An 11600-nucleotide genomic window follows, 5' to 3' on the forward strand; every position below is an offset into this window, starting at 1 on the left:
TCTGATTCAATTCTAGACTGGCATCAAATACATAGATTTCTAGAATCGCCGTCACAAGAGTCACATAAAAGTCAACTACATGTTTTCATGCCTAATATTATATAATCGAGTTTGCCACAAATTTTGCGAACCAACAATTTACAAGAGTCACTTGGCCCTGGCAATGGACGCTTTAATGAATTAACTGTATTCATGTTTGCATTGATATAAAAATAAAGCAACTTTTGTTAATTTGTTATTTCAAATTATGGATTAATTATGAATTTATCACTTCTACCAATGAATGGATTTTAATAGAAATCGAGTGATACAATGAATGTGAAATATACAATCGTAACATGGCATGTTGAGATCAACGATAATATTTTGAACTGTGTTTAACTTCGAACTGCTTACATGGCCTGAATGTGTTTTAAGCTGAATTAAATCTTAGAGTATTTTCGTAGACTTAGGTAATTTATCGAATTGATTTAAATCACGATCTACCACAATTCTTTCCATGAGTTGCGCATATATTGAGTTCGGAAAATACAGCTGAGAATTGCAGCGAATTTTTTCGAATATTTATCGATTTTTTCGACGAATATCAGAATATATCGAAACCTAAATATCGATTTTCATTGAGATATATTGGAACACCATTAATGTATGTTCTGAGCTTTAGGTAATCCATCTATTTGATCAAAGTCATAATTTAAATTAACACTTCCAGTGAGTTGGGCAATGAAACAAGTTGATTTTCCATTAATATTGATTCCCTTAATTTCCCCAATTGAGCTATTTGGGACTGTAGTTTGAAAGCCAAAGTCAAGGAGAGAGACTTCAGAACTGTCATCTCCTAGTTTCAAAATTTTGGCCCTCTTGCATTTGTGACTGTCAGTCGCATCAACATCCGATATAATCACAATGTCGTTCACAGCAAAACTTTCTTTGCGCACCCATTCATCTTGATGTTTCTCAATATTTTTCAGTATTATTTTACGCTCATTTACTGCAGATTGTTTCTCAACCAAAATTAATCGCTGAACTCCATTGTCGATAATTTCTTGGACGCTTACACCTGAATCCGTTGAAACAGTTGAAATTGGTGTGGAAGGCAATGGAAACTTCAAAATATGTTGGCTACTTGAATCATTTTGAATACAAACTGTCTTGATTTGTTCAGTTACCGGATACCGAGGATTGTTGTCATTTTTTTCTCGATAAAAGTTCAACAGATTAATTATCTGCTCTTTTCCTTGTTCTTTATGTAAGGCCAATTTTCCATCTTTGAGTAGATCCAGAATGGTTTTAACTTTACCATTCGGTTTGAAAATGTTTGAAATCTGTTATAAGATGAAGCCAATAAATAGATTGTAAGTTAGTTAGTCTTTTGTAAATGTTACAATGATCCTTTTGAATTAGTACATACCTTTTTGAAATCTTCAAGTTGCTTATTAAGTAATAAAATGTGTACATCACATTGTATAGTATATTTGTCCAAGCATTTCTGTATTTCAGATATTGCATCTTTGCATTTTTCTATCTCTTGTTCACGAGCTAAACTGCTTGATTCTAGTTCATGTTCAATCTTTTTAATTTTATCTGGCACACTTTGTGAAAATTGTTCAAAATCTTTATAAAACTGATTCCAATCTACTTTTGTATCAGAAGTTTCTTCAATTGACCCACATGCAGCATTACTATTTGTTTTACAATCCAAGCAAATTTTTGAATATGGTCGTGAAGTCATTCTAAATCCAGCATAGAATTCTTTACACAATTGACATAGTTCATCATTAGTGGTCATTCCGCCGGTCAACATTTCAGGAACACAAGATCCGCGCACTTTTTTCCTGTGAATATAGTTAAGACACGAACTACATAAAAAACAGTTTGGCAGACATCTACACTTGTATTCGGCACTATTATAGCACTTGTTGTGTTCATAATACTTGCATCTTGGATTCTTTGTGAATGACAACTTTATCTTTTGATCAAGCTCAGAGTTGCATGAAATACATTTATAGCGAGAATCACCGTCACAAGAGTCACAGAAAAGGCATCCACAAGTTTTCAAGTTCAAAACAACATCATCTTTTTTACAAATTTTGCAAACCAACAATTTCAATGGGTCGTTTGGCACTGTTAATGGACGCTTTAATGGATTAATTGTATTCATATTTGTTACAGTATTAAAAAAAAATCAGTCCTTTGTTAATTAATCACTGCTGAATAGGTTTTAATAGGAAATGAGTGAAACAATTGTAGCTTGTTGACAGAACTTGTTAGCAAACGTGAAATTGTTCCGGGATAGTGTTAAAGCAATATTATCGATACCAATCTTAATATCTGTTATTCTTATCGATACTATCTGCAGTAGTTTTGTTTGTTTCGATTTATATATTTTGGCTATTTCTGACATTTCAATGTTCTGTTACACGTTGAAAAGTACTGAAATAAGCAAAATTAGATATAATTACCATCAGCTCCTAATTACTTTTCTTAGACTACATTATTCCATAAAGTCTAGTGATCCCTTTAAACCTTTCACCCTCTACCCTTCAGGGGGAGTCATCTGAGTGAACTGACTTTTCAACGTGTAAAATTTAATTATTTCCCCCTGTAGTTCACATAGATGTCACCACTCCATAAAGACAAATCTTCAGGAAATACAAACATTTTATTATACTTTACATCGTTAGTAAAATTCTCGTTTTTATCTAATGATCTCTATTTACTTGTTAGAAGTAATTTAAAATCTTCAGTAATCTTCAAATTACAGATTGCGTCAGATGACAGAAACTGATATATTCTCATGGCTTTTCAGCCTAAACATTTTCGACTGCGTTGAGATCTAAACTTATATTGACTGGCCTTTGAAAGTCTCTGATTGCAAACTTTCGAGCTAATTAGTCTCTGTTGTCGGAAGTTTGAACTGAAATTACAGATAACCGGAAAGCAATATTTCTGACTCAATAATTGTTAAAAAGTTTCACAGATCTATTAAGCCCAAAATTATTCAGCCAATTTTTTTCAATAGGTTCCTCCCTACAGTATAAAGTTCATCAGCATAAAGAAAAGACTAATAATAACTTCTTTTTGTGATTTTGTTTAAATAATTTGGATTTTCATTGTAAGGTGTAAAATTATAAGATGAGTTTATATTTTTTTGATGCCGGAATTTTGTTACAATAGGGTTAAATTGTAAAAAAAAATTAAAAAAGCTTAGCTCTGATTAATCAAGAAAGTGTATGTGCTGAGCCTTTGGCAATGCATTTATGCTAATTTGGGAAATCTGAGAAATCCAACTCTCTTGCTCAATGCCACATTTCACATCAACACTTCCCGTGAGTTGAGCAAGGTAACAAGATCTTTTTCCATCGATATTGATTTCCTTAATTTCACCGATTGAACTATTTTTGACAGTAATTTCAAAGCCGAAGTCAAGAAGAAAGACTTCGGACGTTTTCAGTCCTTTTTTTAAAATTTTAGCCCTCTTGTATTTGTGAGTGTCAGTCGCATCAGCATCAAATATAATCACTTTAGAGTTGACACGAAAATCTGTTGTGCGTACCCATTCATCTCGATGTTCTTCAATATCTTCGAGTATGAATTCACGCTCATTTGCTGACGTCGGCATCTCAACCACAATTATAAACGGCTTGACACCATTGTCGATGATTTCTTGAACACTTGTATCCGAATCCGCTGAAACACCTGAGTTGGATGACGGAGGCAATGGAAACTTCAAAAGGTGTTGCCTACTGGAATTGTTTTGAAATACAAATGTCTTGATTTGCTCAGTGACAGGATTGTAGTTATTTTTTTCTAGATAATATTTGAAAAAATTAATTATTTGATCTTTTCCTTGTTCTCCAAATAAGGTCAATTTTTCATTTTGAAGTGAGTCAAGAATAGTTTTAACTTTACCATCAGGCGACAAGATTTTTGAAATCTGTTATGAGATGAAACCAATGAATAGATTAGAAGTCAGTCTTTTTAAAATCACAATTGTCAAATGAATTAGTACATACCTTATAGAAGCTGTCGAGTTGCCGTTTGAGTGTTGCGATTTGTTGATCATACTTTTGAGTATATTCGTCCAAACACTTTTGTATTTCAGATAACGCATCTTTGCATTTTTTTATCTCCTGATCACGAACTAAACTGCTTGCTTCCAATACTTCTTTGAGTTTTTTAATTTTATCGCAAGCAAATTGGGAAGATTGTACAAAATCGCTATTAAACTGATGGCAGATTGAATCTATCTCAGATTTTTTTTCATATTTGTTACACATAGCTTTTTTATTTATTTTGCAATTAAAGCAAATTTTTGTAAAGGGTTCTGAAATCTCTTTGAACTCAGCAATAAATTCTTTGCACAGTTGACATGGTTCATGGTTAGTGGTAACTTTGGGTCTTAAAACTTCAGGAACACAACATCCACTCATTCTTTTTTCATGAATGAAGTTAAGGCATGAACCACAGACAAAACAGTTTTGAATACATTTACACTTGTATTCAGCAATATTAAAACACTTGTTTATTTCATAAAACTTGCATTTTAAATTTTTTAAAAATGTCAACTTTATCTTTGGGTCGATTTTAGATTGACATGAGACACATATATCTCGAGTATCACCATCACAAGAGTTACAGAAAAGGCATCCACAAGTTTTCAGGTTTAAAACAACATTATCATCTTTTTTGCAATTACTGCAAACCAACAATTTTAAAGGATCGCTTGGCACTGGTAATGGACGCTTTAATGGATTAATTGTATCCATGTTTACATTGATATAAAAATAAAGCAACCTTTGTTAATTTGTTGTTATAAGATTTGAATCACTCACTACGAAAAAGTTTAAGTTAAAATTGATAAAATTTAAGTTAAGATACAATTTTAGCTTAGCTTGTTAACAGAGCTTTTTTAGCAAGCAAGAAAATGTTTCGTCATAGTGTTAAAGTCTAGGGATTCCTTTAGCCTTTCATCCTTTTCCCTTCAGGGGGAGTCATCAGAGTGGACTAACTGTTAAAACTGTAAAATTTAATTATTTCCCCCTTTAGTTCACATAGATGTCAGCACTTCGCAAAGACAAATCTTATTGTAGCAAAATTACGGAAAAGGCTGAAATGAAACGTTTGAAGACTTTGATTTTGTCTTTGTGTTATGATCTCTAATTACGTGTTAGTAGCATTAATGATTCAAAAAGCTCATTATCTTTACAATATTTTCAACCATAATTTATTGAATTATAATAGTATACATAATATTAGCAATGCTCGATAAAAAATAGATTGCTTTCAATAAATACTTTTTTCAGATATCAAGCAACGCGATTGTGTCAGATGACAGAAACTGTCTGTTATACTCTTATGGCTTTCCAGCTTTTATCAGGTATACTGATATATCGGAATACCTCTAATATAAGTTCTGGGCCTTAGGAATTTTATCTGCTTTATCAAAGTCACAATTTAAATTAACACTTCCAGTGAGTTGGGCAATGAAAACGTTGATTTTCCATTAATATTGATTCCATTAATTTCACCAATTGAGCTATTTGGGACTGTAGTTTGAAAGCCAAAGTCAAGGAGAGACCTCAGAACTGTCCTCTTCTGTCAGAACTGTCAAAATTTTGGCCTTCTTGTATTTGGGAATGTCAGTCGCATCAGCATCCAATATAATCACAATGTCGTTCGCAGCAAAACTTTCTTTGCGCTCCCATTTAGCTTCATGTTTCGGAATAATTTTTGGTATTTTATTACGCTTATTTACTGCAGATTGTTTCACGACCAAAATATAATAAAAACGGCTCGACTCCATTGTCGCTAACTCCTACACTGTTAACATTTATACCCAACTTCGCTGAGTTGCATGAGGAAAGCAATTTCTTTATTTGTTCAGTTACAGGATCGAATTTTTTCACGATAATAATTCAAAAAATTAATTATTTGATCTTTTCCTTGTTCTCCATGTAAGGTCAATTTTTCATTCTTGAGTTGATCAAGAATAGTTTTAAATCTGCCATCAGGCTTCAAAATGTTTGAAATCTGTTATAAGAAGAAATCAAAGAAGAATAGATAAGAAGTAAGTTAGTCTTTTGAAAATGTTACTCACAGTTGTCAGTTGAATTAGTACATACCTTATTGAAACTACCGAGTTGCTGTTTGGTTGTTACAACGTTTCTGTCATATAGTTCAGTGAACTCGTCCCAACATTTCTGAAATTCAGATATTAAATCTTTGCATCTTTTAATCTGTTCACGAACTGTACTGCTTGATTCAAATGATTCTTTAAGTTGTTTAATTTTATCGGAAGCCATTTGAAGAGATTGTCCAAAATCTTCATACAACTGATTCCATTCTGATTCTGTATCAGCATTTTTTTCACATGAAATACATATAATGTTTCTATTTGTTCTGCAATTGAAGCAAATTTTTGTAAATGGTTCCGAAACCATTTTGAATTCAGCGATAAATTCATGGCACATTCCACATGGTTCATGGGCACTGGTAACTTTGGGAACACTCAAAATTTCAGGAACACAGCATTCACGTATTCTTTTTTCATGCACGCAATTGAGGCATGAGTTACAGACAAAGTTTTGAATACATTTACACTTGTATTCGGCACTATTGAAGCACTTGTTGATGTCATAAAACTTGCATTTCAAATTCTTTGTAAATGACAACTTTATTTTTGGGTCGACTTTAGATCGACAAGATACACATATATTCTGAGAATCACCGTCACAAGAGTCACATAAAAGGCATCCACAGGTTTTTAGGTTTAAAACAACATCATCTCGTCTACAATTTTTGCAAAGCAACATTTTTAAAGGATCACTTGGTACTGTTAATGGTCGCTTTAATGGGTTAACTGTATTCATGTTTGCACTAATATAGAAATACTAAATATAAATTAATAACTTTTAGTTATGTTTCAATAGGAATTGGATCGTGAACTTGAAGCTTAACTTGTTAGCAAACAGCAAATGTTGCATCATGTAGTGTTAAAGCAATACATGTACACTAGTTTCACGGATATTTTTTGATAAACGCCATCTACTATACATAAGATGCTTAATAATACCATTGGTATTATAGTAGACGGCGCTTATAAAAAAATTTTCTTAAGCGCGAATCTAGTGTATTTTTTTGAGCAATATTAGGTAAGGCTGTAGAAGTAGAGAGAGAGAGAGAGAGTTCGCATCTAAACAGCCCAATAATTACTATTTGCTTTAATTTTTTCATAGATTACAGTATTTCTAAAAGTCTAGTGATTCCCTTAAGCCTTTCACCCTTTTCCCTTCAGGGGGAGTCATCAGAGTGGTCTAACTGTTAAAACTGTAAAATTTAATTATTTCCCCCTTTAGTTCACATAGATGTCAGCACTTCGCAAAGACAAATCTTATTGTAGCAAAATTACGGAAAAGGGCCTCAAAAGGCTGAAATGAAATGTCCAAAGACTGAACTTTTTGTCTTTGATGTTATGATCTCTATTTACTTACTTGTCTGACGTAAAAACAATTCAAAAATCTTCAGCAACCTTAAAATATATTTCTTTCAATAAATAATTTTTTCGGATATCATGCAACACAATCGCGTCAGATGACAGAAACTGATTTGTTATATTCTTATGGCTTTTCAGTCTCAACATTTTAGACTGCTGACAGATCTAAACTTATCTTGACCAATTGATTATTTTGATTCTTTAGCTTATTCAATTCTTATCTACATTTTCGCCACAAAACACATGCACTTATGAAATCACTAGCATTGTTTTTGCCTATTTTATCATTTTATTTGTGTTTCAATTGATTAACTTTTTATTAAATATCATATATTTATATGTATTTCAATGAAAAATTTTTGAAATTGGTTTTACTTCGAATTGTTTACAGAATTTTCAAGCGTTACATCGTATGCGTCAGATGTTTTGCTGTACGTAAACGATAAATCACACACCTAAATGAAATCTGAGCCAATGCTAAATCGATTAGATAGCATTCTCATGGACCGGATTCAACCTTTCTCCGTTATTAAAAAAGAAAAAGCAAATAACTCCATTCTGTGATTTTATTATAAATAATATAATTTCGTTATTCATTGTTGGGTGATAAATTATGATATAAGATGACAGGTTATAATTTTTGATGCATGATTTTTTACAATAGGGTTAAATTAAATTTGAAGGCAAAAAAAGTCCATTATTGAACAGCATACACTCGTTTTGTTTATAATGACACCATGAAATAGCCTTATTTTAAGCTATTCATAGAGCTACACAGTATTACATATACACTTTACAAAAAAGCTAAAAAATTAAAAACGGTAAACTTTATACAGATGTGATGAAATTATTGGGCTTTTAGATATTTGTTAGAAACAAAATAATGAGTCTGGTTCGCTTTCCGGTTATTGGCATTTCGTTTAGATTCTATTAATATGAGAATCGAAAAGTGTTTTGCTATAGAAAGCAGTGTTAAAATTAAAGTTCAATAAATTGTTTCCATACTGGATGGTCAGGATCAAGATTCAATGTTGGAATTGTAAAAAATTAACAAGACGCTTCGCTCTGACTAATTAAATGTATGTGCTGAGCCTTAGGTAATAAATTTTGACATGGGGAAATGTTGGAAATCCAGCTCTCTTGCTCAAAGCCACATTTTATATCAACACTTCCCGTGAGTTGAGCAAGGTAACAAGATCTTTTTCCATCGATATTGATTTCCTTAATTTCACCGATTGAACTTTTTTTCACGGTAATTTCAAAGCCAAAGTCAAGGAGAGAAACTTTGGACGTGCTCGCTACTCGTTTCAAAATTTTAGCCCTCTTGTATTTGTGTCTGTCTTTTGCATAAGCATCCAATATAATCACAATGTCGTTCACATCAAAACTTTTTTTTTGTACCCATTTATTTTGATGTTTCTCAATATCCTCGAGTATTTTTTGACGCTTATTTACTGTAGATTGCATTTCAACCAAAATAAAAAACGGCTTGACTTTATTGTCGATGATTTCTTGAACACTTGTATTTGAATCCGTTGAAACATCTGAAATGGATGTGGAAGGCAACGGAAACTTCAAGATATGTGTCCTACTGCAATTCTTTTGAATAACAAATCTCTTGATTTGCTCAGCTGAAGGATCGTAGTTATTTTTTTCTCGATAATATTTAAAAAAATTAATTATTTGATCTTTTCCTTGTTCTCCATGTAAGGCCAATTTTTCATTTTTGAGTTGATCAAGAATAGTTTTAAATTTACCATCAAGCTTGAAAATGATTGAAATCTGTAATAAGATGAAACCATAAATGTATTAGAAGTCAGTTAGTCTTTTGAAAATGTTACTAACAGTTAGTGTTAATACATACCTTATTGAAGCTGTCAAGCTGCTGTTTGAGTGTAACAATGTGTCGGTCATATTGCTCAGTATATTCATCCAAACATTTCTGTAGTTCAGATATTGCATCTTTACATTTTTTTATCTCCTGTTCACGAAAGTTACTGCTTGATGCCAATAATTCTTTAAGTTTTTTGATTTTATCGGAAGTCGTTTGGGAAGATAGTCCAAAATCTTCATAAAACTGATTCCATTCTGAATCTGTATCAGAACTTTTTTCATATGGAACACATATAATTTTTTTATTTACCCTACAATTGAAGCAAATTTTTGTAAATGGATCCAAAACCATTTTGAATTCAGCGATAAATTCATCGCACATTCCACATGGTTCATGGGCACTTGTAACTTTAGGTCTCAAAATTTCAGGAACACAACATTCACGTAATCTTTTTCCGTGGGTGGAGTTCAGACATGAACTGCAGAGAAAGTTTTGAATACATTTACACTTGTATTCGGCAATATTGAAGCACTTGTTGATATAATAAAACTTGCATTTCAAATTCTTTGTAAATGACAACTTTATCTTTGGGTCGTTTTTAGATCGACAAGAGACACATATATTCTGAGAATCACCGTCACAAGAGTCACATAAAAGGCATCCACAGGTTTTTAGGTTTAAAACAACATCATCTTGTTTACAATTCTTGCAAAGCAACATTTTTAAAGGATCAATTGGTACTTGTAATGGTCGCTTTAGTGGATTAACTGTATTCATGTTTGCACTAATATAAAAATACTAACAATGTGAAATACTAACAACTTGTAAATATAAATTATAAATATAAATTAATCACTGCTAAATATGTTTCAATAGGAATTGAGTCGTTAACTTGTATCTTACATGTTGACAGAGCTTGTTAGCAAACGAGCAAATGTTTCGTCATAGTATTATCGATACCAATCTCGATATCTGTTACATCTGTATACTTATCGATACTTTCGCCACTATCCTCTTAAGAAAACCCTTTCTTCTAACAAAGTAAGAGAGTAAGTAAGAGTAAGTCGTGTAAGAGAGAGAGAGAGAGAGAGAGTTTTTTTGCTATTTCTGACATTTCAATGTTCTGTTACAAGTTAAAAAGTCCTAAATCATTAAACTTAGAAATAATTTGCATCTAAACAGTCCAAAAATTACTATTTACTAATTTTTTTCATAGATTGCAGTATTTCTTAAAGTCTAGGGATTCCTTTAGCCTTTCATCCTTTTCCCTTCAGGGGGAGTCATCAGAGTGGACTAACTGTTAAAACTGTAAAATTTAATTATTTCCCCCTTTAGTTCACATAGATGTCAGCACTTCGTAAAGACAAATCTTAATGTAACAAAGTTAAAGGGCCTTTCAAAAGACTGAAATGAAATGTCCAAAGACTGAACTTTTTGTCTTTTATGTTATGATCTCTATTTACTTGTTTGTAGTAATAATAATTCAAAAAGCTCATTATTTTTACAATCTTTTTAACAATAATTTATCTATAATATTCTCGATACTTGCTAAAAAATATACTGTTCATTCAAAATAAGAAGAGTACATTTTTTGATAAGAAAAAAATCTGATAAGATAACGAAAACCAATGGGAAAATGTGAAAAATGAGAGCGAAAATTAAATAAAATTTATTTAATTTAATTTATTTTGAAAAACACAATTAAAGCAATGGAAGTATCCTTTTGTGCTTCCATCTATCAATTTTACCCTTTAAACCTTTATCTTATCAAAAAATGTACTCTTCTTATTTTGAATGAACAGTATTTCTTTCAATAAATACTTTTTTCAGATGACAGATACTGTCTTTTATACTTCTATGGCTTTTTAGAGTCAGCATCTCCAATTCATTGCGATCTAAACTTATCTTGGCCAATTGATTATTTTGATTCTATTATTTATTCAATTCTTAATTAAATTTGTGTTTGCATTTGTTTTCAATTCAAGCGAAACCAAGTTCAACTCATGATCTTCTAAAATTCTTTCGGTGTATTAAACAATGAACGAGTTGTGATTCAATATTATTCGCATAAAAATTTGAATAAATCACTTCTAGATAGTAGTTAATGAAAAACTGATGATACAATTAACGTGAAGGACAAAATTGTAACTTGACTTGTTGTAGTTTAACGATAATATCACTGCATGATAGAAGTGAGTTGAATGCGATTAAATGATAAATCTTCTCGGTAACCTGTCTATGAATTTACTTCAGTTAACCTTTTTTATAAGA

The 11600-nt window shown here is 31.6% G+C and overlaps 4 protein-coding genes across 4 annotated transcripts; all 4 read right to left on the bottom strand.

Moving 5' to 3' along the window:
• Positions 1–252: 252 nt before the first annotated feature.
• LOC149094247 (uncharacterized) lies at positions 253–2452 on the bottom strand. The gene is made up of 2 exons (XM_015926898.3): positions 1412–2452; positions 253–1325 (listed from the first exon to the last, which is right to left on the bottom strand). The coding sequence occupies exons 1-2, from the start codon at positions 2159–2161 to the stop codon at positions 642–644; spliced, it is 1434 nt and encodes a 477-aa protein (XP_015782384.2). The 5' UTR covers positions 2162–2452; the 3' UTR covers positions 253–641.
• A 671-nt stretch (positions 2453–3123) lies between these two features.
• Positions 3124–4930, bottom strand: LOC107360260 (uncharacterized). The gene is made up of 2 exons (XM_015926891.3): positions 4017–4930; positions 3124–3937 (listed from the first exon to the last, which is right to left on the bottom strand). Exons 1-2 carry the CDS (start codon positions 4767–4769, stop codon positions 3218–3220), a joined length of 1473 nt encoding a protein of 490 aa, XP_015782377.2. The 5' UTR covers positions 4770–4930; the 3' UTR covers positions 3124–3217.
• A 270-nt stretch (positions 4931–5200) lies between these two features.
• LOC107360279 (uncharacterized) lies at positions 5201–7178 on the bottom strand. Its single transcript, XM_015926905.3, has 2 exons — positions 6126–7178; positions 5201–6033 (listed from the first exon to the last, which is right to left on the bottom strand). Exons 1-2 carry the CDS (start codon positions 6870–6872, stop codon positions 5884–5886), a joined length of 897 nt encoding a protein of 298 aa, XP_015782391.2. The 5' UTR covers positions 6873–7178; the 3' UTR covers positions 5201–5883.
• An 881-nt stretch (positions 7179–8059) lies between these two features.
• Positions 8060–10277, bottom strand: LOC107360903 (uncharacterized). Its single transcript, XM_089267634.1, has 2 exons — positions 9360–10277; positions 8060–9277 (listed from the first exon to the last, which is right to left on the bottom strand). Exons 1-2 carry the CDS (start codon positions 10104–10106, stop codon positions 8543–8545), a joined length of 1482 nt encoding a protein of 493 aa, XP_089123760.1. The 5' UTR covers positions 10107–10277; the 3' UTR covers positions 8060–8542.
• Between the last annotated feature and the right edge of the window lie 1323 nt (positions 10278–11600).

This window comes from Tetranychus urticae, chromosome 2, assembly GCF_039701765.1.
Source record: "Tetranychus urticae isolate SD_2017Ah chromosome 2, NJAU_TeUrti_SD_1.0, whole genome shotgun sequence".
Classification (NCBI taxonomy): Eukaryota; Metazoa; Arthropoda; class Arachnida; order Trombidiformes; family Tetranychidae; genus Tetranychus; species Tetranychus urticae.